This window comes from Rhinatrema bivittatum, chromosome 3 (assembly GCF_901001135.1).
Source record: "Rhinatrema bivittatum chromosome 3, aRhiBiv1.1, whole genome shotgun sequence".
Taxonomy (NCBI): domain Eukaryota; kingdom Metazoa; phylum Chordata; class Amphibia; order Gymnophiona; family Rhinatrematidae; genus Rhinatrema; species Rhinatrema bivittatum.
In genome coordinates, this window is record NC_042617.1 from 463325405 (window position 1) to 463352130 (window position 26726).

The 26726-nt window shown below is 44.9% G+C and overlaps 1 protein-coding gene across 10 annotated transcripts in view; it reads right to left on the minus strand.

Moving 5' to 3' along the window:
* The window catches only part of FAM49A (family with sequence similarity 49 member A), a 260849-nt gene that overhangs the window by 77818 nt on the left and 156305 nt on the right, over positions 1-26726 (minus strand). For all 10 annotated transcript variants that reach the window (XM_029595934.1, XM_029595939.1, XM_029595933.1 and 7 more), the window contains 2 exons: positions 15248-15384; positions 13523-13600 (listed from right to left, as the gene is read on the minus strand). In XM_029595934.1, coding sequence (XP_029451794.1) covers positions 13523-13600; positions 15248-15384 — 215 coding nt within the window. The remainder of the gene's footprint in view (positions 1-13522; positions 13601-15247; positions 15385-26726) is intronic.

The window sequence follows — 26726 nt, forward strand, 5'->3', positions numbered from 1 at the left end:
TGATAGCCTTGAGCAATGATTGTTAGGACCCAGTGGTCCGAAGTGATTGAGTGCCATATGTTGTTGAAATGGCACAAGCAGCCTCCCACTGGGACATTTGGTAATGGAATCTGGCTGCTGCTCTCTATGTGAAAGTCAAAAACCAGAAGCAGGGCCCAGTTGGGGGGCTGTCTATATCTTTTGCTTTCGAGTTTGATGAGACTGTGATTTGAGGAATGGTCTCGCAGAGCGGCATTCTAGCTGCTGGCGGGTAGGACTTCTTTGGTCTATAAAAAGACTTTTTAGAGTCCTTCCGGAAAGCCTGTTTGGAAGGATAATCCGAAGGAAACAGAGAGAGCTGTCTGAGAGTCTCATGATAGTCCTTTAGTTCAGCCACTGTCTTTTGAATCTGCTCGCCAAAGAGATTGTCTCCTATGCAGGGGAGGTCGGATAACCGCTCTTGCACTTCTGGATGAAGGTCTGAAGACTTAAGCCAAGCCCATCATCTTGCTGAAATAGCTGCTGCAGACACTCTGGTTGCAGTGTCAAAGATATCGTAACATGATCTAATCTCATGTTTGCCTGCCCCCAAACCCTTATTAAGTAGGGTGTGGAACTTATCTGGAAGTGATTGAAGCATGTAGGTTGTCAGGTCTTGAAGTTGCTTAAAAATGACTATTATATTGAGTCATATATAGTTGGTAAGCAGCAATTCGGAGGATCAACATTGATCCTTGAAAGACTCGGCGACCAATGGCATCCAAAAACTTTTGTTCCTTGCCAGGAGGAAATGAAGTATGAGTTTTGGACCTTTTTGCTTTCTTTTGCGCAGATTCAACCACCATAGATTGGTGATCCAATTGAGGCTTTTGAAAACCTGGAGCTGACTGCACCAAGTAGGTAGAATCAGTTTTTCTGTGGACTGGTGCAATAGAGCCAGGGTGCTCCCAGTTCTGTTTGAGAAGGTCAAGAAGAACCTGATGGATGGGGATGGAGGTGATTTCCTTGGGCGCATCCAGGAATTGAAGCAACTCCATCATTTGATGTCTGTCGTCCTGTTCCGTTAGTAACTGGAAGGGGACCAATTCAGTCATGTCCTTCACATAGTTTATAAAAGAAAGGTCCTCAGGAGGAGAATGCTTTCTATTTTCAGTAGGTGAAGGTGGTGAAGGTAAATCATCGGTGTCTAGTGAAGAATCATTGGTCCAGGTATCATAAGGATCCGCACCTGTCTCTTTAGGGACTGTAGAGGGACGGGGTAATTGGATACCTGAAGGTCCTGGTTTTGGCTCCGAAGGCATCGGAGGAATAACCGGAGGCACCGATGAAAGTAATGGAGGCCCTGGTGCAGGCATTGATGGCATTGGTGGATGGCTCGATGGCGCCGATGGGGGTATCGATATCGATCTCGGTGGCTGAGGCAGGACTCCCGAAGGAGGAATGCAGAACGGTGTTTCTCCTCCCGATGACAAAGTCAATGGGGAGGGCACCGGAGCCATTGGTGACCCGGGATCCACCGATGGAAAAGCGGCAATAAGCGCTTCCATCCTCGATAGCAGCGGTGCCAATGCTGCTGGAATCGGGTCGGTGCTCAGTTCCACTATTGGTACAGATATCGGTGCCGGGGGAACATCGCCTTGTTGATGGCCTCCTGAATGATCCGGTCCAGTTCATCTCGGAGACCTGGAGCAAGCTGCCCCGGCTCCGGAACAGAAGAAGGAGGCAGAGGCATAGCTGGAGGGACCACCATTGGAGGCGGAGTCGTGGCTCCCGATGCCCTGTCGGGTGAAGATTGCCTCGGTGACCCAGTCGCCGAAAAGGTCGGTGCCTTTTCTGGATGGAGTTTCTTCGGCGGCAGCTCAGACGATGGCGAGGTCGATGGCTTCGATGCCTCGATGGTCCAAGACTTTCGGTGCCGATGGCAATGTTTCTCCTTACGATCCCCTCGGTCTTGAGGGGGAGAAGAGGGTGTCGAAGGCTGGGAAGCGATCGATGCCGGGCAGTCACCGGTAGGTGGACGATGCTGGCACGACGTTGACGGTGCCGGTTCAGATGACGTCGATGCAATGGACAGAGTTGGGGTTTGAGCACAGAAAAGAAGTCCCATCTTCTCCATTCTGGCCTTGCAACCTTTTGGTGTCATTAGGGCACATTTGGTGCAGGTCAAGACATCGTGCTCTCGTCCAAGACACATTATATAGACTTATGCGGGTCTGTAATGGACATGGTACGATTAAAGTCCGGACACCAACGGAACCCCGACGCCATGGCCATAGAAAAAAATCAAGCCGCGGTACGGTCGATGGCCAGTAGGCTGCGAGGGCCAAACTTGACGAAAAATGGTAAAAGCTTACCGGAGTACCGCGGACTGAAAAAGTTAACGGAGGGACCCCTGTGGGGCAATTTTAACTTTAAATAATTCCGTGAAGAAAATTCCTGTCAGGAATACCTGCAGACCTCCTTAACCGCGTGGCTACTGCTGCGCAGAAAAAAGAAGACTGAAGAGGGACCCCTGCTGGCTGCAGGGTTAGTGCCATGCTGGGCATGCCCAGTAGGGGCCAGTCAAAGTTCTAAAAACTTTGACAAAAGTGTTCCGTGATTGGGCTCCATCCTGTGATGTCACCCATATGTGAGGACTATCATCCTGCTTGTCCTGTGAGAAAGTAATTTTTCACTCAATGCACAATTAAATTCTGGAATTTGTTGCCAGGGGATGTGGTTAGAGCAATTAGGGTAGCTGGGTTTAAAAAAAAAGTCTGGATAAGTTCTTGGAGATGTCCATTACCAGCTATTAATCAGGTTGACTTAGAAAATAGCCACTACTATTACTAGCATAAGTAGCATGGGATAGACTTAGTTTTTGGGTACTTGCCAGGTACTTACAGCCTGGATTGGCCACTGTTTGAAATAGGATGCTGGGCTTGATGGACCTTGGTCTGACTCAGTATGGTATGTTCTTATGTTTGTACCCTGATATCACAGTGTTACATTGGTTATCCTCCTCCTAGTAGGTCTCGGAGGTATGTATTATATCTATCTTTATTAAGTATACAAGAAGGTACAAATAATGTCTCTCAATTATACATCAAGTACATGAGAGAACAATAATATATTAACAGCCAAATGTTCCAATAAATATTAAAAATCTTAATATATTTTAAAAAATGTTCAAAAATGTAACATCAAGAATATAACAGAACATAACTGATTGCAACTCTCTTGAAGTATTATGTTACAGAAAAATTAATTTGTAATACATCTTTTATAACACAGCAGCAGTATACCTCTATTCACATCTATACATTATATACTAAAAAGTCACATCCATTCCCTCCATACACAAATAGCTATAAAGCCCATATATACCTTCACCATCCATACCTAACATCCATACAAAAAATACCACTCCACAATAACTCCAACACAATAATTGTACAATGTTGTGCACCTAATCTTCTATTCTTGCCTTTTCTCTGAACATGTGAGTCTCTCTTCACCGCCTTTCCATGGTCATTGTCATTTATTATTCTCGCTTCGTTGCAGTTCCCCTAGAAATTTCCATCAACAAATTTGGATTTTTCTAGTAGAATGGTAATGAAAAATGATTGATAAGTGACAATGACAATAGAAGAGTGGATAAGTGATAATGATGGTAGAAAGGCAGTGAAGAGACATTTATCTTTATTAAGTGCTATACATTCTAATTCTCCAATCTTATTTCTCAGGCTTTGAAGAACTTGAGCAGTGTGAGCAAGAAGATTCTTCATTGAAGGCCCTAGCTCAGAGCTGTTTGGAAACAGCATGAATACCAATGGCATGCCATGGCTCCTGTCTCTTTTTCCCAGGCTTTGTGGGCAGCTTCATATTAGATTGGTATTATCCTTCTTGATAAGGCAGGTGGTCAAGGCAACAATATGAAGCAGATGGCACATTAAGAGATGTGATCTTTTTTCATGGCATACTGTTCTTGATGTATAGAATTTGTACCTATATCATAAGCATTTTTCAATATGCTGCTCATCTACTGCAAGGACAATTCTGGGTAAAAAACAGAAGCAAGGTTGAAAGAAGAGTATTTCTTCAGTTAACAGCCAGCTCTTGAAGACAAGAAACAGGACTATGCCAAAGGTCTACCTCAATGCAGTTAATTTAATTTACTTATAATTACTGCATGCCTTCGTACTGGTACATCAAGGTGAGTTACATCAGGCACTGTAGGTATTTCACTGTCCATAAAGGGCTTACAATCTAAGAGCCTCATTTACTAAGCATTTTTCCCATAGAGACAGAATGGTAGAAAAGCCTTAGCAAATCAGGCCCTAAGTTTGTAACTGAGACAATGTAAGGTAAAATGACTTGCCCAAGGTTACAAGAATTATCAATGGGATGTGAACCCTGGCTTCCCTGGTTCTCACCCTGCTACTCTAACTACTAAGCTACTACTTCACACCACATTTTGTCGAAGTAGAAGACCAACCTCAATCAAAAAGGAGCATTCAATGTAGAAACAATGTAAAAACAAGAAAAATTAAAACAGTAGCTCAAATCCTAGATAGCAAAACTAGAAGTAGAAGAAATGAAGAAAAACAGTAAACAGTTTCTTAATACAAAACACAGCAAAAAGATTGCAAGCATTCTGGGTGGAGAATCTTCCTCAGAGGACAAACTCAAAACTGAGTGGCAGTTGATTTAGTGTTATTAGGGTCCCCCTACCAACACTGACCAAAAAGCTTTTATGAGAAGTTCTCAAGAATTCTTATGACCAAGTCATATGATGCATGTGTGTGTCTCCATTTTATTTAATTTATATTCTGTTTTTTCAGGCACTTCAAAAGGGATTACATTGAGGTACAGTAGGTATATGACTGCTCCCACAAGTCACACACTCTAAGACAGTAACTATTAAACAGGTGCACGTGTGCACATTTGTCAGCTCGCATCCAGAGATGTGTCCATTTTATAACACACACATATATGCAAACATGTTATACAATAGTCTGGACGTGCGTACGTGTGCACAATTTTAAAAGGACGCGGGCTTGTGCGTGCAAATGCCGCTTCTACTACGTAAGTGGGAGAATTTTATAAGGGACACGCGCCAACACCATTCGCCATTTTCCCAGTCCCTTCCCAGTTTGTCCGGATAAGGGATAGGACTTCCAAAACCCCCTAATTTAATAGCCACCCTTCCACTGTTATTACTGAGCCTTAAAATCCCGCCGACTAGCCTAGATTTCCAAGATTATTATTTTTTTTTTTTATTACTTACACGCCATCTACAGCAGTAGTAAAGTTACATGGCAGGGGACCCCGGAGCATGCCTGTGCGCTCAGTATTTATGTGCACAACCCACTCCCCACCCCTTTTTGTAAACATTTTCCTTGAGCGTGCAGGAGATGCGCCCATGCTTGGGTGCTTTTAAAATCTGCTTGGTGCGTGCTGGCCCGCTTTGTGCATGTCTCCCACATTTGGCGCATGCAAGGCTTTTAAAATTTGCCTGTAAGGGAGTTATTTACTAAGTCACAATATTTTTCCTCAAGGGAAAACGATCATGGGACTCACAAAGCCTCTGTGAGTCCCCTGCAGCTTTGTGAACTCTGCAGTTTTTCCCCTGCCTCGGGAGGCCAGGACCCCTACCCTAGCCCACCCACCCTTTAGAAAAAAATGGCCCTGTGGTCAAGTTGATCAACCCACCCCCAGATCAACCCTCACACAAAAATAGCTTCCTGGTGGTCCAGTGGATTCCTGTCTCCATTCCCCATGCAGTAAAGACAATGAGAATCGGACGATCAGAAGAAGCCCTTTATTTCAATGCCCGACTCTGGCCGAGTTTCGTTCATAGAGCTGCCTCAGGGGCAATTCAATTAGCAGGACTTAAAATATGCCTGCAGGGCTGCTGTCACACTGTCACAATATCATTAGTGTCTGCAGAACACTCTGACATTCTTTCTGCTAGCAGAAATTGCTAATTGAATTGCCCCTGAGGCAGCTCTATGAGCGAAACTCGGCCAGAGTCGGGCATTGAAATAAAGGGCTTCTTCTGATCGTCCGATTCTCATTGTCTTTACTGTATCACAGCCAACTGGATCGGCTTCCGATTTGCTTTTTGGGTCCATTCCCCATGCTCCAGACCCTCTTTTATTATTTTTGTGTAAGGAGAATTCTGGGGAATGGGGCAGTTCACCAGGCCCATTTCTCCTAAAGGGGGTGTCCAATGGATGGGCTACGGTGGGGGTCTCTGCCTCTTAGGGCCAGGTTTTCTAAATAAAAGGGTAGTATTGGGGGGCCAGGGCTTGTGCCATACTGAAAAAGTTTATTTTTTTCATTTATTGACGGGATAGGGATGGGACAGAGAGGGGTCTATGCAGATCGCCAGGGGTTTCTTCTTGTTTTGGAGAGAGAAAGCAAATGTTGCTTACCTGATGTAACAGGTGTTCTCACAGGACAGCAGGATGTTAGTCCTCACAAATGGGTGACATCGAGGATGGAGCCCACCACGGAAAACTTCTGTCAAAGTTTAATAGAACTTTGACTGGCCCCTACTGGGCATGCCCAGCAAGGCACTGACCCTGCAGCCAGCAGGGGTCTCCCTTCAGTCTGATTTTCAAAGCTACAGGCAGTGCCTAAAAAAAGTAAAAACTAAAACGAACCCAACACCGCGGGGTGGCGGGCGGGTTTCGTGAGGACTAACATCCTGCTGTCCTGTGAGAACACCTGTTACATCAGGTAAGCAACATTTGCTTTCTCACAGGACAAGCAGGATGGTTGTCCTCACAAATGGGTGAGTACCGAGCTGAGGATGTCCTGGCTTGCACCAAATGCACCCAACGACATGCAACAGGCACAACAACTGGGGTGGAATTTGGGAAAGGGCATCCGCACCCTACTGGGAAGGTGGAAGGGTGTTGGTACATCATGTTGGAAAAAGGTTACGCAAGACAGATTGGCCGAAGATGGAGTCCTGTCTTCCAGCTTTGTCCAAACAATAGTGGGCTGCAAAGGTATGGAGAGAACTCCAGGTTGCAGCCCTGCAGATGTCAGGAAGCGGCACCGAGCGAAGGTGTGCTACTGAAGTCGCCATGGCCCTCACAGAGTGTGCTTTTACACGGTCTTGAAAAGGAATGCCAGCTTGCTGATAGCAAAAAGAAATGCAGTCCGCCAACCAGGAGGAAAGAGCCTGCTTACCCACAGGTTGTCCCAACTTGTTAGGATGGAAGGAGACAAACAATTGAGTGCTCTTCCTGTGAGCAACTGTACGGTCTAGATAAAACGCTAGAGCTCGTTTACAGTCTAGGGTATGCAGAGTCTGTTCCCCAGAGTTGGAATGGGGCCTGGGAAAAAAGATAGTTAGTATGATGGATTGATTGATATGAAATGCAGAAACTACCTTAGGTAAAAATTTAGGGTGAGTGCGGAGCACCGCCCTGTCTTGCAGGAGTTTAGTGTAAGGCGGATAGGTGACTAAGGCCTGTAACTCACTAACCCTGCGAGCTGAAGTGATAGCCAATAGGAATAATACTTTCCATGTGAGATACTTCAATTCACAGGAGTGCAGAGGTTCGAAAGGTGGTTTCATTAGACGACCAAGAACCAGATTAAGGTCCCAAGATGGGGCCGGAGGACGTAAGGGTGGCTTCAGATGGAGCAAGCCTTTAAGAAAGCGTGTCACCAGGGGTTGTACTGAAATAGGGACACCTTCTATACCTTTATGGAAGGCGGCTACCGCACTGACATGCATCCTAATGGAAGAGGTCTTTAGACCGGATTCTGATAGGTGCCATAAATAGTCCAAGAACTTAGAGATTGGACAGGAAAGGGGATCAAGGGACTGAGAAGTGCACCATGATGTGTACCTTTTCCATTTATATGAATAGGATCTTCTGGTGGAGGGCTTTCGTGAAGCTATCAGGACACGAGAAACCGAATCCGAAAGGTTAAAAGGCTGAAGGACTAACCTTTCAACATCCATGCCGTCAGGGACAAGGCTTGGAGGTTGGGATGGAGGAGGCATCCGTCGTTTTGAGTGAGCAGATGCGGATCCGTTCCCAGAGGGATGTGCCTGCGGATGGAGAGATCCTGGAGTATGGGAAACCACACTTGGCGTGGCCAGTGGGGAGCTATCAGGATCATGGTTCCCCTGTCCTGGCGTAGCTTCACGAGAGTCCTTGACAGAAGAGGAAGTGGAGGGAATGCATAAAGCAGACCTGTCGTCCACTTGAGGGAGAAGGCATCCCTGGGCTGAGAGTGTTGGCTCCGAATGAGAGAGCAATAATTGTCCACTTTGTGGTTCTGAGGGGACGCAAAGAGGTCTATGCGGGGAAAACCCCACTTGTGAAACAGAGAGGTCACTACCAGAGGATCGAGTGACCACTCGTGTGGCTTGAAGACACGGCTCAGCTGGTCTGCCAATACATTGTCTACTCCCGGCAAGTAAGTGGCCTTGAGGTACATGGAATGGGAGAGGGCTTCTGCCCAAATCTGCGCAGCTTCCTGACACAGAAGGAAGGAGCCTGTGCCTCCCTGCTTGTTTATGTACCACATGGCCACTTGGTTGTCTGTCTGGATTAAGATTATCTGATCTGATAGATGATCTTTGAAAGTTCTGAGCGCGTAGCGAATTGCTCGAAGTTCCAAGAAATTTATCTGGTATTCGGCTTCCTCTGGCGACCACAACCCTTGGGTTTGTAATTCGTCCACATGGGCCCCCCAACCGATGTGGGAAGCATCGGTGGTTAGGATTACCTGTGGATCTGGGAGGAGAAAGGGTAAGCCCTGAAGGAGATTGACTTGAGTCGTCCACCAGGTTAAAGACAGGCGTAGCGCTTGTGTAACTGTGACGATGTAGGACAGAGGCTGGAAAGCTTGAAGCCATTGGTGTCGCAGAGTCCATTGCGTTACTCTCATGGCTAGTCGGGTCAAGGGAGTAACTTGAACCGAGGATGCCATGTGTCCTAGGAGGATGAGGAATTGGCGAGCTGTGGCAGTGTGTTGAGACTGGAGCTGGCGAGCTAGAGACATGAGAGTTTGGACTCGTTGAAGTGGAAGGTAGGCTTTTGCCTGTAAGGTGTCCAAGTCTGCTCCAATGAAGGATAAGGTCTGAGATGGGACCAAGCAAGATTTCTCGTAATTGACAAGAAACCCTAAGGAGAGGAGTGTGTGAATTGTCAACTTTAGGGAGGATTGCGCAATTTGAGGGGTGGAGGCCCTGATTAGCCAATCGTCCAGATAGGGGTAGACGTGGACACCTTCCTTCCTGAGAAATGCTGCTACTACTACAAGACATTTGGTAAAGACTCGTGGAGCAGATGCCAGCCCGAAAGGTAGTACTCGGTATTGATAATGGTCGTGGCCTATCAGAAAACGCAGATACTTGCGATGAGATTGTGTTATCGCAATGTGGGTATAAGCGTCCTTGAGGTCGAGAGAGCACAGCCAATCCCCCTTTTGCAACAGAGGGAGCAAGGCGCCCAGGGTTACCATCTTGAACTTCTCTTTTTGCAGATACTTGTTGAGGGCCCGAAGGTCCAGAATTGGATGTAACCCCCCTGATTTCTTTGGTATTAGGAAGTATCTGGAATAGAATCCTTTCCCTTGTTGACAAGGAGGGACGGGTTCTATAGCATTTGATTGTAGAAGAAGGGATACTTCTTGATGTAATTGAGTCAAATGGCTGGTTAGACTCCATGCCTGAAGGGGCGGGGAGTCTGGCGGAAGTGTTGTGAAGTTGAGGTGGTAACCCTGTGCGATAATTGCTAGCACCCAGTGATCTGAGGTAATCTGTTTCCAACGGGGTAAGAAGTGGTACAGCCGACCTCCCACAGGGATGTGTGGAAGAGGGAGTTGGCATGTGCTCAATACAGGGAAGTCAAAGGCCCGCCGCAGGCCCAGGAGGTGGGGCTACAGTAGGTCTTTGCTTTCTCGGCTGACGAGGCTGAGGCCTGTTAGAGGACCGTGCAGGACGAGCCCTAGTTGACGGAGGGTAGTAGCGGCGTGGTCGAAAGAACGACTTCTTAGAGTCCTTCTTTTGCGGTTGCTTGGAGGTCACCTCAGGTGGGACAGATGAGAGTTGTTTCAACGTCTCATGGTGGTCTTTTAACTCCGCCACAATCTGTTGAATTTGCTCTCCAAACAAATTGTCGCCTAAGCAGGGCAAATCAGCAAGACGATCTTGGACCTCTGGGCGAAGGTTGGATGACTTTAACCAAGCCCAACGTCTGGCTGAGATGGCTGTGGCTGAAACCTTCGTGGAAGCATCGAATATGTCGTAGGCAGTCCTAATCTCGTGCTTCCCTGCCTCAAATCCCTTGTGAAGAAGGGCTTGAAGCTGCGGTTGGTATTGGTCCGGCAACGTGTCAGCATAGTCTTGCATCTGCTTAAGGATGGCTCTGTTGTATTGAGTCATGTAAAGTTGATATGAAGCTATGCGTGAAATCAACATAGCTCCATGATACACTTTCCGTCCCACACTATCCAGGAACTTGTTGTCCCTGGTAGGTGGGGTAGAAGAGTGCGGCTTAAGACGCTTGGCCTTCTTCTGCGCGGACTCAACCACAACAGAGCGATGATCCAGTTGAGGTTTTTGGAAACCTGGTGCTGACTGGACAAGGTATGTGGAGTCAGCTTTCTTGTTAACTGGTGACACCAATGAAGGAGATTCCCAGTTTTTCTTGAGCAGATCCAAAAACACCTGGTGTATAGGGATGGAAGCGATGATTTTTGGAGCATCCAGAAATTGAAGTAGTTCCATCATCTGGTGTCTGTCATCAGCTTCAGATTGTAGTTGAAAAGGTACAACTTCTGACATCTCTTTCACAAAATTAATGAAAGATAGATCCTCAGGAGGAGATCTTTTTCTACTCTCTGTAGGAGATGGTGGCGAAGGCAAATCTGTGTCAGAAGAGGTATCATCATCATCACCCCAGGTATCGTAGGGATCATGTGGGGCTTGTAGCCCTGATGGACCTGGCTGAGGCTCTGAAGGCATCGATGGAAACCGAGGTGGAATCGGTGCGGTAGGTGGAACCAGAAATGGCATCGATGGCTTCGGTGCTGCCGATGGAATCGGTGCCTGGCGCGGAATCGATGGAGCCGAAGGATAAATCGGTGGAGATATACCGGAAGGTACCGATGGAACTACCCCGGAAGGGGGAATTCGAAACGGTGTTTCTCCTGCCGATGAGAAACCAGTCGGAGACGGTGGTGTTGTCGATGGCACTGGAATCACCGATGGAAGGGCCGTCATGAGTGCCTCCATGCGGCTCAGTAGCAGTGCTAGCACTTGTATCAACGGCTCGGTGGTCGGTTCTCTCCTCGGTGGCGAAGCCGGTGCCGGCGTCGGTGCCGGGGGCGGCACTGGAACTGGTGCCGGAGACGGTGCCGATGAAGGTTGTAATTTCTTCATCGCTTTCTCGATGGCCTCCTGGACCAGCCGGTCCAGTTCTGCCCGGAGACCAGTGGTAACCATACCCGGCTCGACGGGAGAGGGAGGCTGAGGCAGGGCCGGAGGGACCACCGTAACCGGTGGGATCACGGCCCCCACACCCCGACAGGGTGAGGGTTTCCTCGATGCCGGCGAACGAGACGTGGAGGGTGTCCGGTCTGTTCGCGGCTTCTTTGTCGGTGGCTCGGCTTGAGCAGAGGTCGATGGCTGTGGATCCTCGACAGGCCGAGACTTGTGCCGTCGATGGCGGTGCTTTTCCTTCCGATCCCCTCGCCCATCCGGGGAAGGGACGGGAGTCGACGGCCGAGAAGCGATCGATGGCGGACGGTCACCGGAGGGTTGACGATGATGGTACAACTTCGACGGTGCCGGTTCCGATGACGTCGATGCTATCGATGGCGTTGGGGTGGGTGCATGGAAGAGGAGCCCCATCTTCTCCATCCTGGCTTTGCGACCCTTGGGTGTCATTAAGGCACATTTGGTGCAAGTCAGGACATCATGCTCACTACCCAAACACATTACACAAACCCTGTGGGGGTCTGTGATGGACATAGTCCGGGTACAATCCGGACAACGACGGAACCCCGTTGCCATGGCTGGAAGCCAAAATTTAGGCTGGGGATTGGTAAGTGCCAACAGGCCTCGAGGGCCAAATTCGACGGCAGTCGATGGAAGAAGGCAAAAAACTTACCGGGTTCCGTAAGATGACTAAAAAATTTGTCGAAGGGAGACCCCTGAGGGGCAAATTTTCTTAGGAAATTAATTTCCAAATTCCTGTCAGGAACGTGGTTAGAGAGCTCCTTTCACCGCGTGGCAACTGCTGCGCGGAAAAAAGAAGACTGAAGGGAGACCCCTGCTGGCTGCAGGGTCAGTGCCTTGCTGGGCATGCCCAGTAGGGGCCAGTCAAAGTTCTATTAAACTTTGACAGAAGTTTTCCGTGGTGGGCTCCATCCTCGATGTCACCCATTTGTGAGGACAACCATCCTGCTTGTCCTGTGAGAATGTTCTCGAGTCCACATGGCCCCTTTAAGATTAGGCTGCAGGTACATTGGGATGTGCGTTAATATCCCGATGCATCCATGGGAGATTAGTTACAACTCCTGAGTTGTAGCTACTTTTAATTCAAATAGTGTGGCTTGAAAATTTTTCAACAAGCTGCATTATCTGATTTCCATCAATTAGGGTAATAAAGAGCTCATTCATATATATTTGCATGCAAATGAGCTCATTTAATGTGTGGTGTTGGGCCTGGAATAAAACAAGATATTTGAAATATCTCACGTTATTCCTGCATTAGGCCACTTACCACATAAAAATCTGTGCTTTTTGCACATTAAATGGCCTAATACAGCTTAGTGAATGAGGCCCCAAGTTTGAACCTGAGGCCATGGAGGGTGAAGTGACTTGCCCAAGGTCACAAGGAACATGAATACTGGGATATGAATACTGGTTTACCTGGTTCACAGCCCACAGCACTAATCACTAGGCTTGTCCTCCACTGCCTGAAGCTGCTTATTCCCTTTATATGCATTAAGAACAGACCACTTCTAGCAAATCACAAAATATACTCAAGAATTGCATCTTCTCTGTAATTTATTTATTTATAAACAAGAAATGGATCTAAATATGTGAAATAATGTAACATTATCAAGGAATACCTTTTTTATGCTTAAATTCAATCAAAACAGGACCCTAAAACATGCATAATATGGCACACCAATTCCAACATTATGCCAAAACAGAAAAATATATTTTTTATGTTTTCTACTACATATACACTATTGCACTTCAACTCTGTAAATTATAGAGAAACCACTAAGGAATTTGGCTTCACCTCTTTAATACCCCTTAATAGTTCTTGGAGGAGAAGTCCATTAACGGCTATTAATCAAGTTTACTTAGGGAATAGCCACTGCTATTAATTGCATCAGTAGCATGGGATCTTCTTAGTGTTTGGGTAATTGCCAGGTTCTTGTGGCCTGGTTTGGCCTCTGATGGAAACAGGATGCTGGGCTTGATGGACCCTTGGTCTGACCCAGCATGGCAATTTCTTATGTTCTTAATAACAACTAAATTAGAAGACATTTAAGCATATTTACTCACATGCATGTTGTTTATTCTGTTGCGACTTATTGTTCGTCTGTAATAACTGAAATCATTTTGAATTGCTGGGTTTCTCATCTAAATTGTTAAAAAAAAACCCCAAAAAACCCATCAGTCACGCATTCTTCAGACTAGTGATTTTTTACATTTTTTATTTAGTTCAATATTCAGCACATTTCTAACATTTTCAAGTATGGGCTCCAATTCCTCACATTAATATGCATCGAACACTACCAATTTTCATTTTCAGTTTTCACTGCATTCACTATGCAAGCAATGTGCATAATCCTGTTTCTTTTGTCCAATATTTATCCCAAATATTATTATACACATCATTTTTCTCTTTAAGAATGTATTTTCACTATTAAAGCTATTTTATATAACTGATATAACAGATTCCTCTAATTTGACATTTGCACATAATAGCTATGGGGTAGATTTTATAACATGTGCGTGCGTGTCCATCTGCACGCAGTTTCCAGCATGAGCACATGGATGCACCGATTTTATAACATGCACGTGCTGGTTATAAAATCTGCGGTGCAAGGGGGGGGGGTGAATTTATGCAAAGTCCGCGCGGTGACACAATTGGGTATTCCCCAGTTTCCTCCCAGTCTGCCCCTTTGAAAATTCGCGCAGCGCACACAAGGCCAGGATTTATGCGCACAGGCCTTTTAAAATCCGGCCTTAAATGTCATGTCTGACAGCATGAATTTGTTAGTATCTTATCTCTGGCACAGATGTTAATATCTTTCTAACAGCCTAATAATCAGAGGTTTGGATTTAGAAAAATACTGCATCTAACGGTGTCTTTAATCTTAGTTTCAATCACCGCCCCCCCCCCCCCCCAAAAAAAAAAGCAACCTGACACCTTGGGGCACGTCTACTAAATTTGAATATGGTCTCCAAGGAGAAACCCAAAAAGTTTGTATAATATATTGGATTTCTGTAAGGGTGCAGCAGTCTCATCATCAATTCTACCCTTCTGCAGCACATAGAAATCAAATGAGCCACCTGCCAAATCTTATCCTATTCAACTTCATCCAGTATTATTTGAAATTTATTTTATCTATCGATTCATTTTTAAATTTTGCCCTGTCTTTATTCAGAAGCTGTGAACAATTTATAGCTCACTGATTTAATTTTAGAATCACATAAGTATTTCTCAAGAGGATTCTGGTTCCTTGGGGCCCATGATAGATCTAATCTTTCCCAATGTATTCATAATTTGCAAATAAAGAAGATGTGTCTTGCATTATTTTATACTTCTCTTTTTAGTTTACTAAATGAAGCTATTTCCCCCTTGCTTCACATCTGCCACATATTTCAGTCCACATTGCTGTGATTTCTACATGTCAACAAAAAAGGTATATTATGAAACATTCGGGTTCTTTTATGATTATTTATTTATATCATGTTTCTCCAGCAGGGAGATATAGGTAAAAGTACATCCTCTGATTCTCCAAGAAATTTGCTCACTGTTTTCCAAATCGGAACAGTGTTAATAGGATTCTTTCTGAGAATTTGGCAAACTGAAGGGGAGTTACCAGGCAAGGTTATGAGCAACAGAAATTCTATTCCTTATGATTGGACTCTTTCCAGATGTACCCATGTAGTAACTGGATCCCTGAGCCAGTCATTCAGACAAACCACCCATACCTAACCAATTGAATGCCTTAATATGACTTTTTTTTTTACACTTAATTTTAATTTTTTACTTCTAACCTTGAGTTCATCAAAGCGGAGGGTGAAATGTAGAATTTCTGCAAACTCCTTTGCAAGAGCCTGTTCACGTTCCAGGTGTTGAGTTGGAGTATAAGGTGGACAGGTCAAGGATTCCAACAAACTCTGCAGAGTTTTCTCTACAAAGACAAAAAGAGCAAAAAAATTACAAACAAATTTCATTTGATTTCTGCTTTTTGGTAACAGATTGATTCTGCATATTGTCTAATGGTTCTCTTTATCTAAGACAGAATTAATATGCATGACATGGTTTAAGTCAAATAGTACCAAATTTGGAGATGTTTAGGAGACTCAGCAAAATTGCTTACCTTGTAATAGGTGTTATCCCAGGACAGCAAGATGTAGTCCTCACATATGGGTGACGTCACTGACTGAGCCCTATTGCGGGAAACCTTTCTGTCAAAGTTTCTAAAAATTTTTGACTGGCTCTGTGAGGCCACTGAGCATGCCCAGCATGCCATGATATTCTCTGCCACAGGGGTCTCCCCTCAGTCTCGTATGTAGCAATATGCTTTAGCAAAAATAAAATAATAAAAGGTATCAGACCCAACTCCGCGGGGTGGCAGGTGGGTTTCGTGAGGACTACATCCTGCTGTCCTGGGATAACACCTATTTCAAGGTAAGCAATTTTGCTTTATCCCAGGACAAGCAGGATGCTAGTCCTCACATATGGGTGATTAGCAAGCTAGAGGCTGAGTCATTTTGTAGTGAAGCAACACTGAAGTATTGTTGGTGAAAATGAGGCAGCTGAAGATCATAGCAGGTTGGATGTAGAAGGAGTTGGGATCAAACTGGAAACAAGTTCTTTAAGACGGATTGTCCATAGGCTGAATCTTGTCATCCCTGTTTGTCCAAACAGTAATGAGCTGCAAAGGTGTGAAGCGAACTCCATGTCGCTGCTTTACATATGTCAAGAACTGGCACTGAACGATAGTGTGCTACTGAGGTTGACATTGCTCTTACTGAATGTGCCTTTACTCGCCCTTGTAGAGGAAGGCCTGCTTTTTCATAGCAAAACTGTATGCAATCTGCTAACCATTTGGATAGAGTATGTTTACCCACTGCTTTACCCGGTTTGTTTGGATCATTCATTCATTTATTTATTTATTTATGTTTTATATACCGAAGTTTAGCTAGAGGCCTTCACTCCGGTTTACATTTAGAACAACGAATTACAAATGAGATCACAACCGTTATAACAATATAACTGGTATAACACTAGGGAAGAGATGTAACACAGTTATATCTATCAGCTTATATACAGACATAATGGGATTATTGTCAGTTGTATAGAGAATAACTGTTCATAGTAGTAGTGTTTATCTGTCCATAAAGGCATGCGTTGTTGTTTGTGGTGTGTGTGATTAGCCGATTCCGTCTTTGAAGGCTTGTCTGAAAAGCCATGTTTTGAGTGATTTTTTTGAATATTTTAGAGTTGTTTTGAAGTCTTAGGTCCTCAGGCAGTGAATTCCAGAGGTGGGGTCCTGCTATGGAAAAGGCTCTGTTTCTTACTGTGGTAAGTTTGGCGTTTGAGACTGAAGGTATGTCTAGTTGTGATTTGTTTTCTGTTCTCGTGTGGTGTTGTGAGATGTGTTTCTGAATAATGTCGTTTAGGCATGTGCTTTCACTGTTGTGGATTGTTCTGTGTATTATGTTTAGAGTTTTGTATTCGATTCTCTTTTCAACAGGTAACCAGTGTAGGCTCTTAAGTACCAGGGTGATATGTTCAAATCTTTTGTGACCGGTGAGGATTCTGGCTGCGGCGTTCTGTAATAGTTGAAGTGGGCATGTGGTGGCTTTAGGTAGACCTATCAAGAGTGAGTTACAGTAGTCGAAGCTGGTATTAGAGATTGTAGAATGGTTCTGAAATCTGGGTGAGACAGTAGTGGTTTTAGGTGTTTGAGTATTAGTAATTTGTGGAAGCCTTCTTTGGTTTTCATTCTGATGTGTTTTTTATAGTTAAGCTCTGGATCTAGCCATATTCCGAGATCTTTCACATTGTCTTTTAATTTGATCTGAGTGTTGTCGATTTGTATGGAGTGGTTCGTGTTGGTTCCAGAGTTTTTTCTTTCAAGGAGTATGCACTCCATTTTGTCCATGTTGAGACAAAGTTTCCTATGGTTAAGCATGTTTCTTATGGTGTCGAGGTAGGTGGCCGCGAGCTTTAATGCATTTTCGATGGTGTTTGTTATGGGAATTATTAATTGTATATCGTCGGCGTACATGTAGAATGCAACACTGAGATTCGTGAGGAGTTGACAGAGGGGCAGTAGGTAAATGTTGAACAGGGTGGCTGAAAGTGCAGATCCTTGGTGAACTCCTGTTTCCAATGGTATGGCTTCAGAAGATTGGTTACTGATGTTTACTTTGAAAAATCTGTTTTTGAGGAAGGATGTAAACCAGTCGAGAGTTTTGCCAGATAGTCCAATGTCAGCTAGTCTGGGGATTAAGCATTTATGGTCAACCATGTCAAATGCAGCGGAGAGGTCAAGTAGGATGAGGATGTATTTTTGTCCGTTGTCGAATCCTCTTATTGTTGTGTTTGCTAGGTTGCGTAGCAGGGTTTCCGTGCTGTGATTTTTTCTGAAACCGTGTTGGGCGGGATGTAAGATGTTGTTTGTTTCGAGATGCTCATTGAGTTGTTTTAGTGCTGCTTTCTCCATCAGTTTGGCAAGAAGGGGTAAGTTTGAGATTGGGCAATAGTTGTTTAGATCATCTGGGTTGAGGTTCTTCTTTTTTATTATGGGTTTAATTGTCGCTATTTTTAATTTGTCGGGAAGCTCACCTTCTTCTAGAGATTTGTTTATGATTGCCGAGATGATTGGGGCAATGGTTTGGGTTAATTCCTTCAGGGCACGGATTGGAATAGTGTCAAATTCGTGACAGGCAGGGTTAAGGTTACTTAATAGTTTTTCGGTTTCAGTGGTGGAGATGGGCTCAAAGGTGATCCAGGGTATTATATTTTTATTGTTTAGCTGTATGTCTTGGTTGGTGGGGTTGTTGAAGTTTCCTGTAATTTTGCTGATTTTGTTTTTGAAAAACAGAGCGAGTTCTTGGCTTAAGTTTTTCGTCTGTGATGTGGGATTGTTGTTGTTACCTGAGATTAGGTTGTTTACTATGCTGAAGAGCGATTTTGGGTTGTTAGCAGAGTTTTGGATTTTTTTACTGTAATAGTCACGTTAGATTTGTTAATCAGCTTTTTATATGTTGCTAGCTGTGTGCGGTATCTTTCAAGGTTCAGAGGGCATTTATTTTTTCGCCATTCTTTTTCTTTTTTCCGTAGGTTGGCTTTGGTGTTTCTTAGTTGGGTGTCGAACCAAGGGTTTGTTTTTTCTCTTTTGTTTTTTATCTGTTTCGTTCTTTCCGGATTTATGCTATTGGCAATTTCCGTTGTGAGTTGGTGCCAAGAATGGGTGGCGTTATTTATGTTGGAGACATCTAGAATTGTTAGAAGTTTGCTAAGTTCATGTTGGAGGAGGTCAGGTTGGAAGGGTGGTCAGTATTTGAAGGAGAATGTTTCATTTGTAACAGCCTTGTTTCTCATGTTGGCTTGGGTTTTAAATTGCAGGAGGTAGTGGTCGGACCAAGGGACTGGTTTGTATGATATTGTTGAGTTTGTGAAGAAATCATTTGTGAAGATCGGATCCAGGGTGTGACCAGCTTTGTGTGTAGGGTTGGTTACCTGCTGTGTGAGTCTTAGGGTGGAGAGAATGTCAATCAAGGTTTGGCAGGTTTGGGATGGGGGTGTGATGTCCATGTGAAGGTTGAAATCTCCAAGTATAATAGTGGGTTTCTTAAGGCTGATGTTTGTCATGAAGAATTCTCTGAGTGGGGATATGTCATTGTCTAGAAGTCTGGGGGGGGGGGGGCAGTATACTAGACAGATTTGCAGGTTTTCTGAGTCGAAGATGGATATTTCGTATTGCTGTGGGAGCATGTGTGGTACAGGTTTCATTGAGAAATGTTTTTTTTATGATTAGTAGTAGTCCACCTCCTCGTCCGGATTTTCAGGGAATTGAGAATAGGTCATATGCATTGTTGATTAGTTGGTTTGTGATAACGTTGTCGGTATTTTTAAACCAGGTTTCAGTCACAGCGATGAAAAGATACAAAGAGTTGAGTAGATTTCCTATGGGCTGCAGTGCGGTCTAAGTAAAATGCTAGCACACGCTTACAGTCCAAGGTACGTAAGGCTCGTTCTCCTTGGTGAGAATGAGGCCTTGGAAAGAATGTGGGTAAAACTATGGATTGGTTTAAATGGAATTCTGTAACTACCTTGGGAAGGAATTTTGGATGTGTACAGAGAACCACTCTGTCATGTAAGAACTCTGTGTAGGGTGAGTACGTGACAAGTACTTGTAATTCACTAACCCTTCTAGCTGATGTAATGGCTATGAGGAAGATAGTCTTCCATGTGAGAAATTTAATATCACAGGAATTCATGAGTTCGAAAGGAGAACACATGAGTCTTGTTAAGACCAGATTCAGGTCCCATTCTGTGACTGGTGGTCGAATTGGTGGTTTAAGATGGTTTAAACCTCTCATAAACCTGCTGACAAGAGGTTGTATGGATACTGGTGCATCTCCCATTTTGTTATGGTAAGCTGAGATTGCACTTAAATGTACTCTTACAGATGAAATCTGAAGACCAGAGTCTGAAAGATGGTATTAGTCTAATAGAGAAATTGTGGGGCAGGTGAAAGGATTAATACTCCTTTGCCGGCACCACAAAGTAAACCTTTTCCATTTCGAAGAATAGTTCTTTCTTGTAGAAGGTTTACGTGAAGCTATAAGCACTAGAGAGACATTGGATGAAAGATTGAGTGGTTGTAAGATCAAGCTTTCAACATCCATGCTGTCAGGGATAGGGATTGAAGGTTGGGATGGCGCAACCGACCCTGATCCTGAGTTATGAGAGTGGGAGCTAGTCCCAGGCGAATTGGGTCTCTGATCGAGAGGTCTAGAAGTGTGGGAAACCATACTTGACGAGGCCAATACGGGGCTATGAGTATCATGGACCCCTTTTCCTGTTGTAGCTTCACTAAAGTTTTGGTTATGAGCGGTATCGGAGGATACACGTATAGAAGGCCTGAGTTCCAAGTGCGAGCAAATGCGTCCTTGGCTGGTTGTTTTTTCTGTTTGTGAAGAGAACAGAATCTGTCCACTTTGTGAGTCAGATGTGACGCAAAGAGGTCTATTGATGGTTGTCCCCAACGTTGAAATATCTTGGTCGCTACTGAGGGATCCAGGGACCATCCGTGTGGTTGGAACTGACGACTGAGGCTATCCGCCACTACGTTGTGAATGCCTGCCAGATAAGTGGCCCGGAGAAACATTGAGTGGTTCAGGGCCCAGCCCAAATCTTTGCAGCTTCTTGACAAAGGAGGTATGAGCCCGTACCTCCCTGTTTGTTGATGTACCACATGGCAACTGTATTGTCCATTTGGATCAGAACAGTCTTGTGCGAAAGGCAGTCCTAGAACGCATGCAAAGCATAATGTATAGCTCGAAGTTCCAGAAAATTGATTTGAAATGTTGCTTTGAGTTTTGTCCAAGTACCTTGGGTTTGGAGGTTGTGTATGTGCGCTCCCCAACCCAAGGTGGATGCATCTGTAGTTAACATTATCTGTGGGACTGGTTGTTGGAAGGGTAGGCCCTTGCGCAGATTGTCCTTGATCACCCACCAAAGAAGAGAGGAAAGTAGCTGGTGGGTTGCATGAACTGGAGAATGCAGTGGTTGAACAGCTTGGATCCATTGTGATCTTAAAGTCCATTGGGTTACTCTCATGGTGAGTCGTGCCATGAACTGTGGAGGCCATGTGGCCTAGTAAGATGAGAAACTGATGAGCTGTTGTTTGTTTATTTGAGTGAATCGAGTTTGCTAGTAGGGAAAGTGTTTCTGCTCAATCCTCTGGTAGAAAGGCTTTTGTGAGGATGGTGTTCAATTCTGCTCCGATAAATGGAAGCAGGTGAGATGGAGTAAGATGGGACTTTTGATAATTGATGAGAAATCCCATGGAGTGAAGTAGAGTAATTGTCCGACTGAGAGAAGTCAGTGCTCCTTGTTGAGACTGACTCTTGATGAGCCAGTCATCTAAGTAGGGAAAGACATGAACACTTTCTTTGTGTAAATGTGCTGCTATGACTGCCAGACATTTGGTGAACACTCTGGGAGCAGAGGCAAGTGCGAATGGCAGTACTCTGTATTGGAAATGTTGATGACCTACCATGAAGCGCAGATAATTGCGATGAGGAGGGAATATTGGAATGTGATCGTAAGCTTCTTGAAGATCCAAAGAACAAAGCCAATCTCCTGTTTGAAGAATTGGAAGCATGGTGCCTAGAGAAACCATCCTGAACGTTTCTTTCTTTAGAAATGTGTTGAGATTTCTGAGGTCTAGGATGGGACGTAGGTCCCCGGTTTTCTTTGGAATAAGGAAATACCGGGAATAGAATCCTCTGCCCTGCTGAGTCCGGGGCACTGGCTCTACAGCCCTGGCTTTTAGAAGGGTGGATAATTCTACTTGTAATTGGAGTATGTGATTTTCGCTGAGAGAAACAGGTCTCGGAGGAGAATCTGTTGGAATTGAGAGGAAATTGAGTTGATAACCTTGGAGATATAATTGTGAGTACCCATTGGTCTGTTGTTATTTGAACCCAATTGTTGTAAAAAGAGGATACTCGACCTCCTGCAGGAGTTGTGGCTGAGAATTGGAGAAGTGGCTTTGTTCCCTGGGAGTGTTTTCAAAAGCTAGCAGCAGGTCCTGTCTGTGGCGCAGGTTCTGTCTGTGGCGCAGGTTGAGGCCTAGCTGCCCTGGGTTGCCTGGGCTGTGGCCTTTGTTGTGTTCTAGAAGGCCTGAACCTAGATGTAGGAGGGTATCATCGCCTTTGCCTATAAAAAAGTCTTCTAGTTTCTTTCCATTGAGGCCTACGCCCAGAGTGCGTAGGGGGATCCTGTGGAATTGAGGAAAGCTGTCTCAGGGTTTCAGTATGATCTTTTAATTGAGCAACTGCATCCTGGAATTTGGATCCAAACAGGTTATCTCCTAAGCACGGCAGATCTACTAATTTATCCTGGTCCTCAGGCCTGAGGTCCGAGGCTTTAAGCCATGTCCATCACCTGGCACTGATCCCCGATGCAGCCTCTCTGGAAGCTGTCTCAAACCCATCGTAGGCTGCACGGACTTCGTGTTTGCCTGCCTCCAGACCTTTGTGGATGATGGCTTGGGCTGCTTCTTGATATTGTGCTGGAAGAGATGGAATGAAATCTTGCATTTGTTTCCACAAATCTCTTTGATATTGGGTCATGTAGAGTTGATATGAAGTGATTCTCGAATTTAACATGGCCCCTTGGTAGATCTTTCGGCCCAGGGAATCTAAAAACCTATGACCTTTACCTGGGAGATTTGAGGAATGTGGTCTAATTCTTTTGGATTTTTTCTGTGCAGACTCCACCACTACTGATTGGTGAGGGAGCTGCGACTTTTGATAGCCAGGAGCAGACTGCACTAAATATGTACTGTCCATTCGTTTGTTGACAGCTGGCACAGAGCAGGGATGTTCCCAAATACGATGTAAATCTAGGAGAACATCATGCACTGGTATAGCTACCACTTGCTTTGGAGGGTCTACAAATTGAAGTACCTCCAGGGTTTACGGTCTGGTATCTTGTTCTGTGACCAATCTGAATGGTATGGTGTCAGCCATTTCCTGGACAAATGTTGTGAATGAAAAATCTTCTGGAGGAGATTTTTTCCTTGGATCTGGTGGAGATGGATCAGACATAAAATCTTCAGATGAAGTATCTGATTGTGTATCACTCCAAGTATCATATTCTTGGACTTGTGGAGTAATTGTTGAAGTTTTAGGTGGTAGAGGTATTCCTGAAGGACCTGGTAATGGATCTTCAATAGGTGACTCCTCAATATGCTCTTCCTGTGGATTAGAGGGAAGAGAATCAATCAGATCCTGATATTTTTTCATTAAGATCTGATATAGTGCTGACTCTGGGTGTCCTGGATCCCCAGGAAGGAGTGGCACTGATGGTGACGGCTGCGGAACCGAAGATGGGATTGTTGTCTTCAGTGGACGCTTCGAAGTCACCTTAGTTGTTGTCGACTTAGTCCCTGGCATTGGTGCAATTATGGACATCAGCATCGGTACCAGCATCGACAGGGTCGTTGACATCGGTATGGTGACCGGTGCTAATGAGGTCACCGACATTGGCATCAATAACGTCATCGGTTCAAGAACCGGCATCGGTGTTGACACCAGCTTCGGTGACGTCACCGGCATCATCGCCGGCATCGGCACAGTCGCCGGAATAGGTGCCTGTTCCTTCAAGGCTTGGATCACCACCTGTCTGATAAAAATCGACAATTCCTGCGATACAGCGACTCCATCTACCCCAGCTGTATGCGGTGGCGGTGTGGGTGTTGATAATACCTCCTCCGATCCCTGTGTAGGTTTGATCGATGATGAAGGCCCCGACGGTGGTAGCGGAGTTTCCTGATGCTTTTGCCGTTTAGCGGTCGGTTCTCCTGGGGAGAAGGTTAACGCTGGCGTCAGTGTGAGTCGATGTCGGTGCCTATGTTTGGGCCTATGCTCGAATACCGACCTTATCGACGCCGAAGTCGATGGCAATGCTTGATCTCCCGATCCTTCCAGACGTTTTTTGAGCAAAACATTTTTGGAAACTCCTGCTGGGGACAATTTTGTTGATGTTGAAGGAGAAGGAAGAAGCTGAAGGTGAAATAGGTGTTCCATTTTCTCCGGTCTAAGTTTTCTTCCTTTGGGAGTCATCTCTGCACATTGAGGGCAGGATGAGATATCATGTTTGTCCCCTAAACAGAGAATACACTCAAGGTGTGGGTCTGTTATGGACATAGTCCGATTACACATCGGACATTTTTTAAATCCTGAGGCCATCTTTTCACCAACAGCCGTAGAAGAAAAGAGGGAAAAAATTTGAGAGAGAAAGTTTTTACTTAAAAGTAAAACCAAGACTACAATTTCTCACCGGCCGGTGGAAATATGAGAGAAAACCCGTATGGGAGAGAAATATTTTGAAAAATGAATGACTTTTCAGTCAGTAAATCTGTGAGGAAACTCACAGGACTCCTATCTCCGCGATGCTTACAGCAGCGCGGAAAAATGAACATTATGGGGAGACCCCTGTGGCAGAGAATATCATGGCATGCTGGGCATGCTCAGTGGCCTCACAGGGACAGTCAAAAGTTTCTAGAAACTTTGACAGAAAGTTTTCCCGCAATAGGGCTCAGTCAGTGACGTCACCCATATGTGAGGACTAGCATCCTGCTTGTCCTGGGATAACTTGTGGATCTCCTATGCTTTTCCAAAGATAATGTGCTGGATTTTAAAAGGGTTATGCACGCAAGTTATAAAATCGGGTGTACATGTGTGCGCACCAGGTAGCACGCGTACATGTAGGCCATGCGCACTTCTTTTCAAATCTACCCCAATATTCCTTCAATAGTGAAAGTTTATTATTTAACATCTATCAATCTAGGTAAAGGAGATAGTGAAGTTAGAGAAAACCCTTTTGATCTTACTTGTTTCTTGGAAAACTCAGATTTCCTTATTAAAGATAAGGCTACTCTATTAGCAGAATTTCTTAAAAAATCTGACAAACAATTGGCTTTAAAATTTTTCTTTCGCCTTAAAGAATGCATTTTTTTTCTGGATGTAGTGAGGGACACAATGTCATCGAAAAATATTTCTGGAAAGAAGGCACAAAGTTTTGGATATGCGGGGAGTAATCCAAGTGAAATTTCCATGTGAGTATATGCTTAAATTTCCAGGTAACAGAAATGTTTTCTCTGATGTAACCCAGCTGGACAATTTTCTGGTAAATAGGTTAGCTTCTCCTGATAATAGTGCTATTCCAAAAATTAGATTTCACAGTCTATACTGTACTAAATTTTCTTTATTAATTCATATGTTTATTAATTCATATGTTTATTAATTCAGGTGTTTAATAACTAAAGAGAAAATAGAGCAAAACAAGTGAACACTACTGACAAAGGTTTTTAATTATACAAAACTTATAAATTATTAAATGTTAAAAAGATACTTTATTCAAAACATACTTTTTACATAAACTGCAAATGAAGAATAATATAAAAAAATAACTTGAAACAACAAAAGCAATAATACTGATAAATATCTAGAAGGTTCTGGCTTTCTTATAGAAGTCTGAGAATGTATGCAGCAGATCAAAATACAGCTGTTGTATTAAATTTAGCAAATGTTGCTTACCTGTAACAGGTGTTCTCACAGGACAGCAGGATGTTAGTCCTCACATAAGGGTGACATCACAGGATGGAGCCCAATCACGGAACACTTTTGTCAGTTTCTAGAATTTTGACTGGCACCTACTGGGCATGCCCAGCATGGCACTAAACCTGTAGCCACTCGGGTTAAGGAGCTCCACAGAGATTCCTGACAGGAATTTTCCTCACAGAATTACTAAAAACTTTCATACCACACAGGGGTCCCTCCTTCGAATTTTTTACTCTGCTGTACTCCGGTAAGTTTTTACCCATTTTCGGTCGGTTCCCGTCGAGTTTGGCCCTCGCGGCCTACTGGCCGTCGACCGTACCACAACTAAATTTTTCAAAGGCCATGGCATCAGGGTTCCGTTGGTGCTCGGACTGTACTTGCACCATGTCCATAACAGACCCGCATAAAGTCAGTGTAATGTGTCTCGGGTGCAAGCATGATGTCCTGACTTGCACCAAATGTGCCTTAATGACACCAAAAGCTCGCAAGGCCAGAATGGAGAAAATGGAATTTCTCTTCCGTTCTCAAACTCTGACGCCGTCTATTGCATCGATGTCGTCTGAACCGGCACCGTCCACTTCGCGCCAGTATCGGCCACTGGCTGGTGACCATCCGGCGCCGACGACTTCTCAGCCTTTGACTACCTCTACTCCCCCCTCAGGACTGAGGGGATCGTAGAGAGAAACATCGGCATAGGCACCAGAAGTCTCTGACCATCGATGAAGGAAAATCATTGACCTCGCCATCATCCGAGTCGCCATCGAAGAAACCCCATCCAGAAAAGGCACCCACCCTTTCTGCGACCAGGTCACTGAGGCAACCCTCACCCTGATGGGTATCTGGAGCCGTGACTCCACCTTTAACGGTGGTCCCTCCGGTTATGCCTCTGCCCCCTTCTGGAGCCGGGGCTGCTTGCTCCAGGTCTCCGTAAAGAACTGGACCGGATGGTTCAGGAGGCCATCGATAAGGCGATGCACAGACTCCAAGGTCCCCAGGCGCCGAAATTTGTGCCGGTCACGGAACTGACCATCGATCCCATTCCGGCAGCATTGGCACCACTGCTCTCGAAGATGGAAGCGTTCATAGCCGCTTTTCCACCGATGGATCCTGGGTCACCGATGGCTCCGGTGCCTTCCCCACTTACCCTATCATCGGGAGG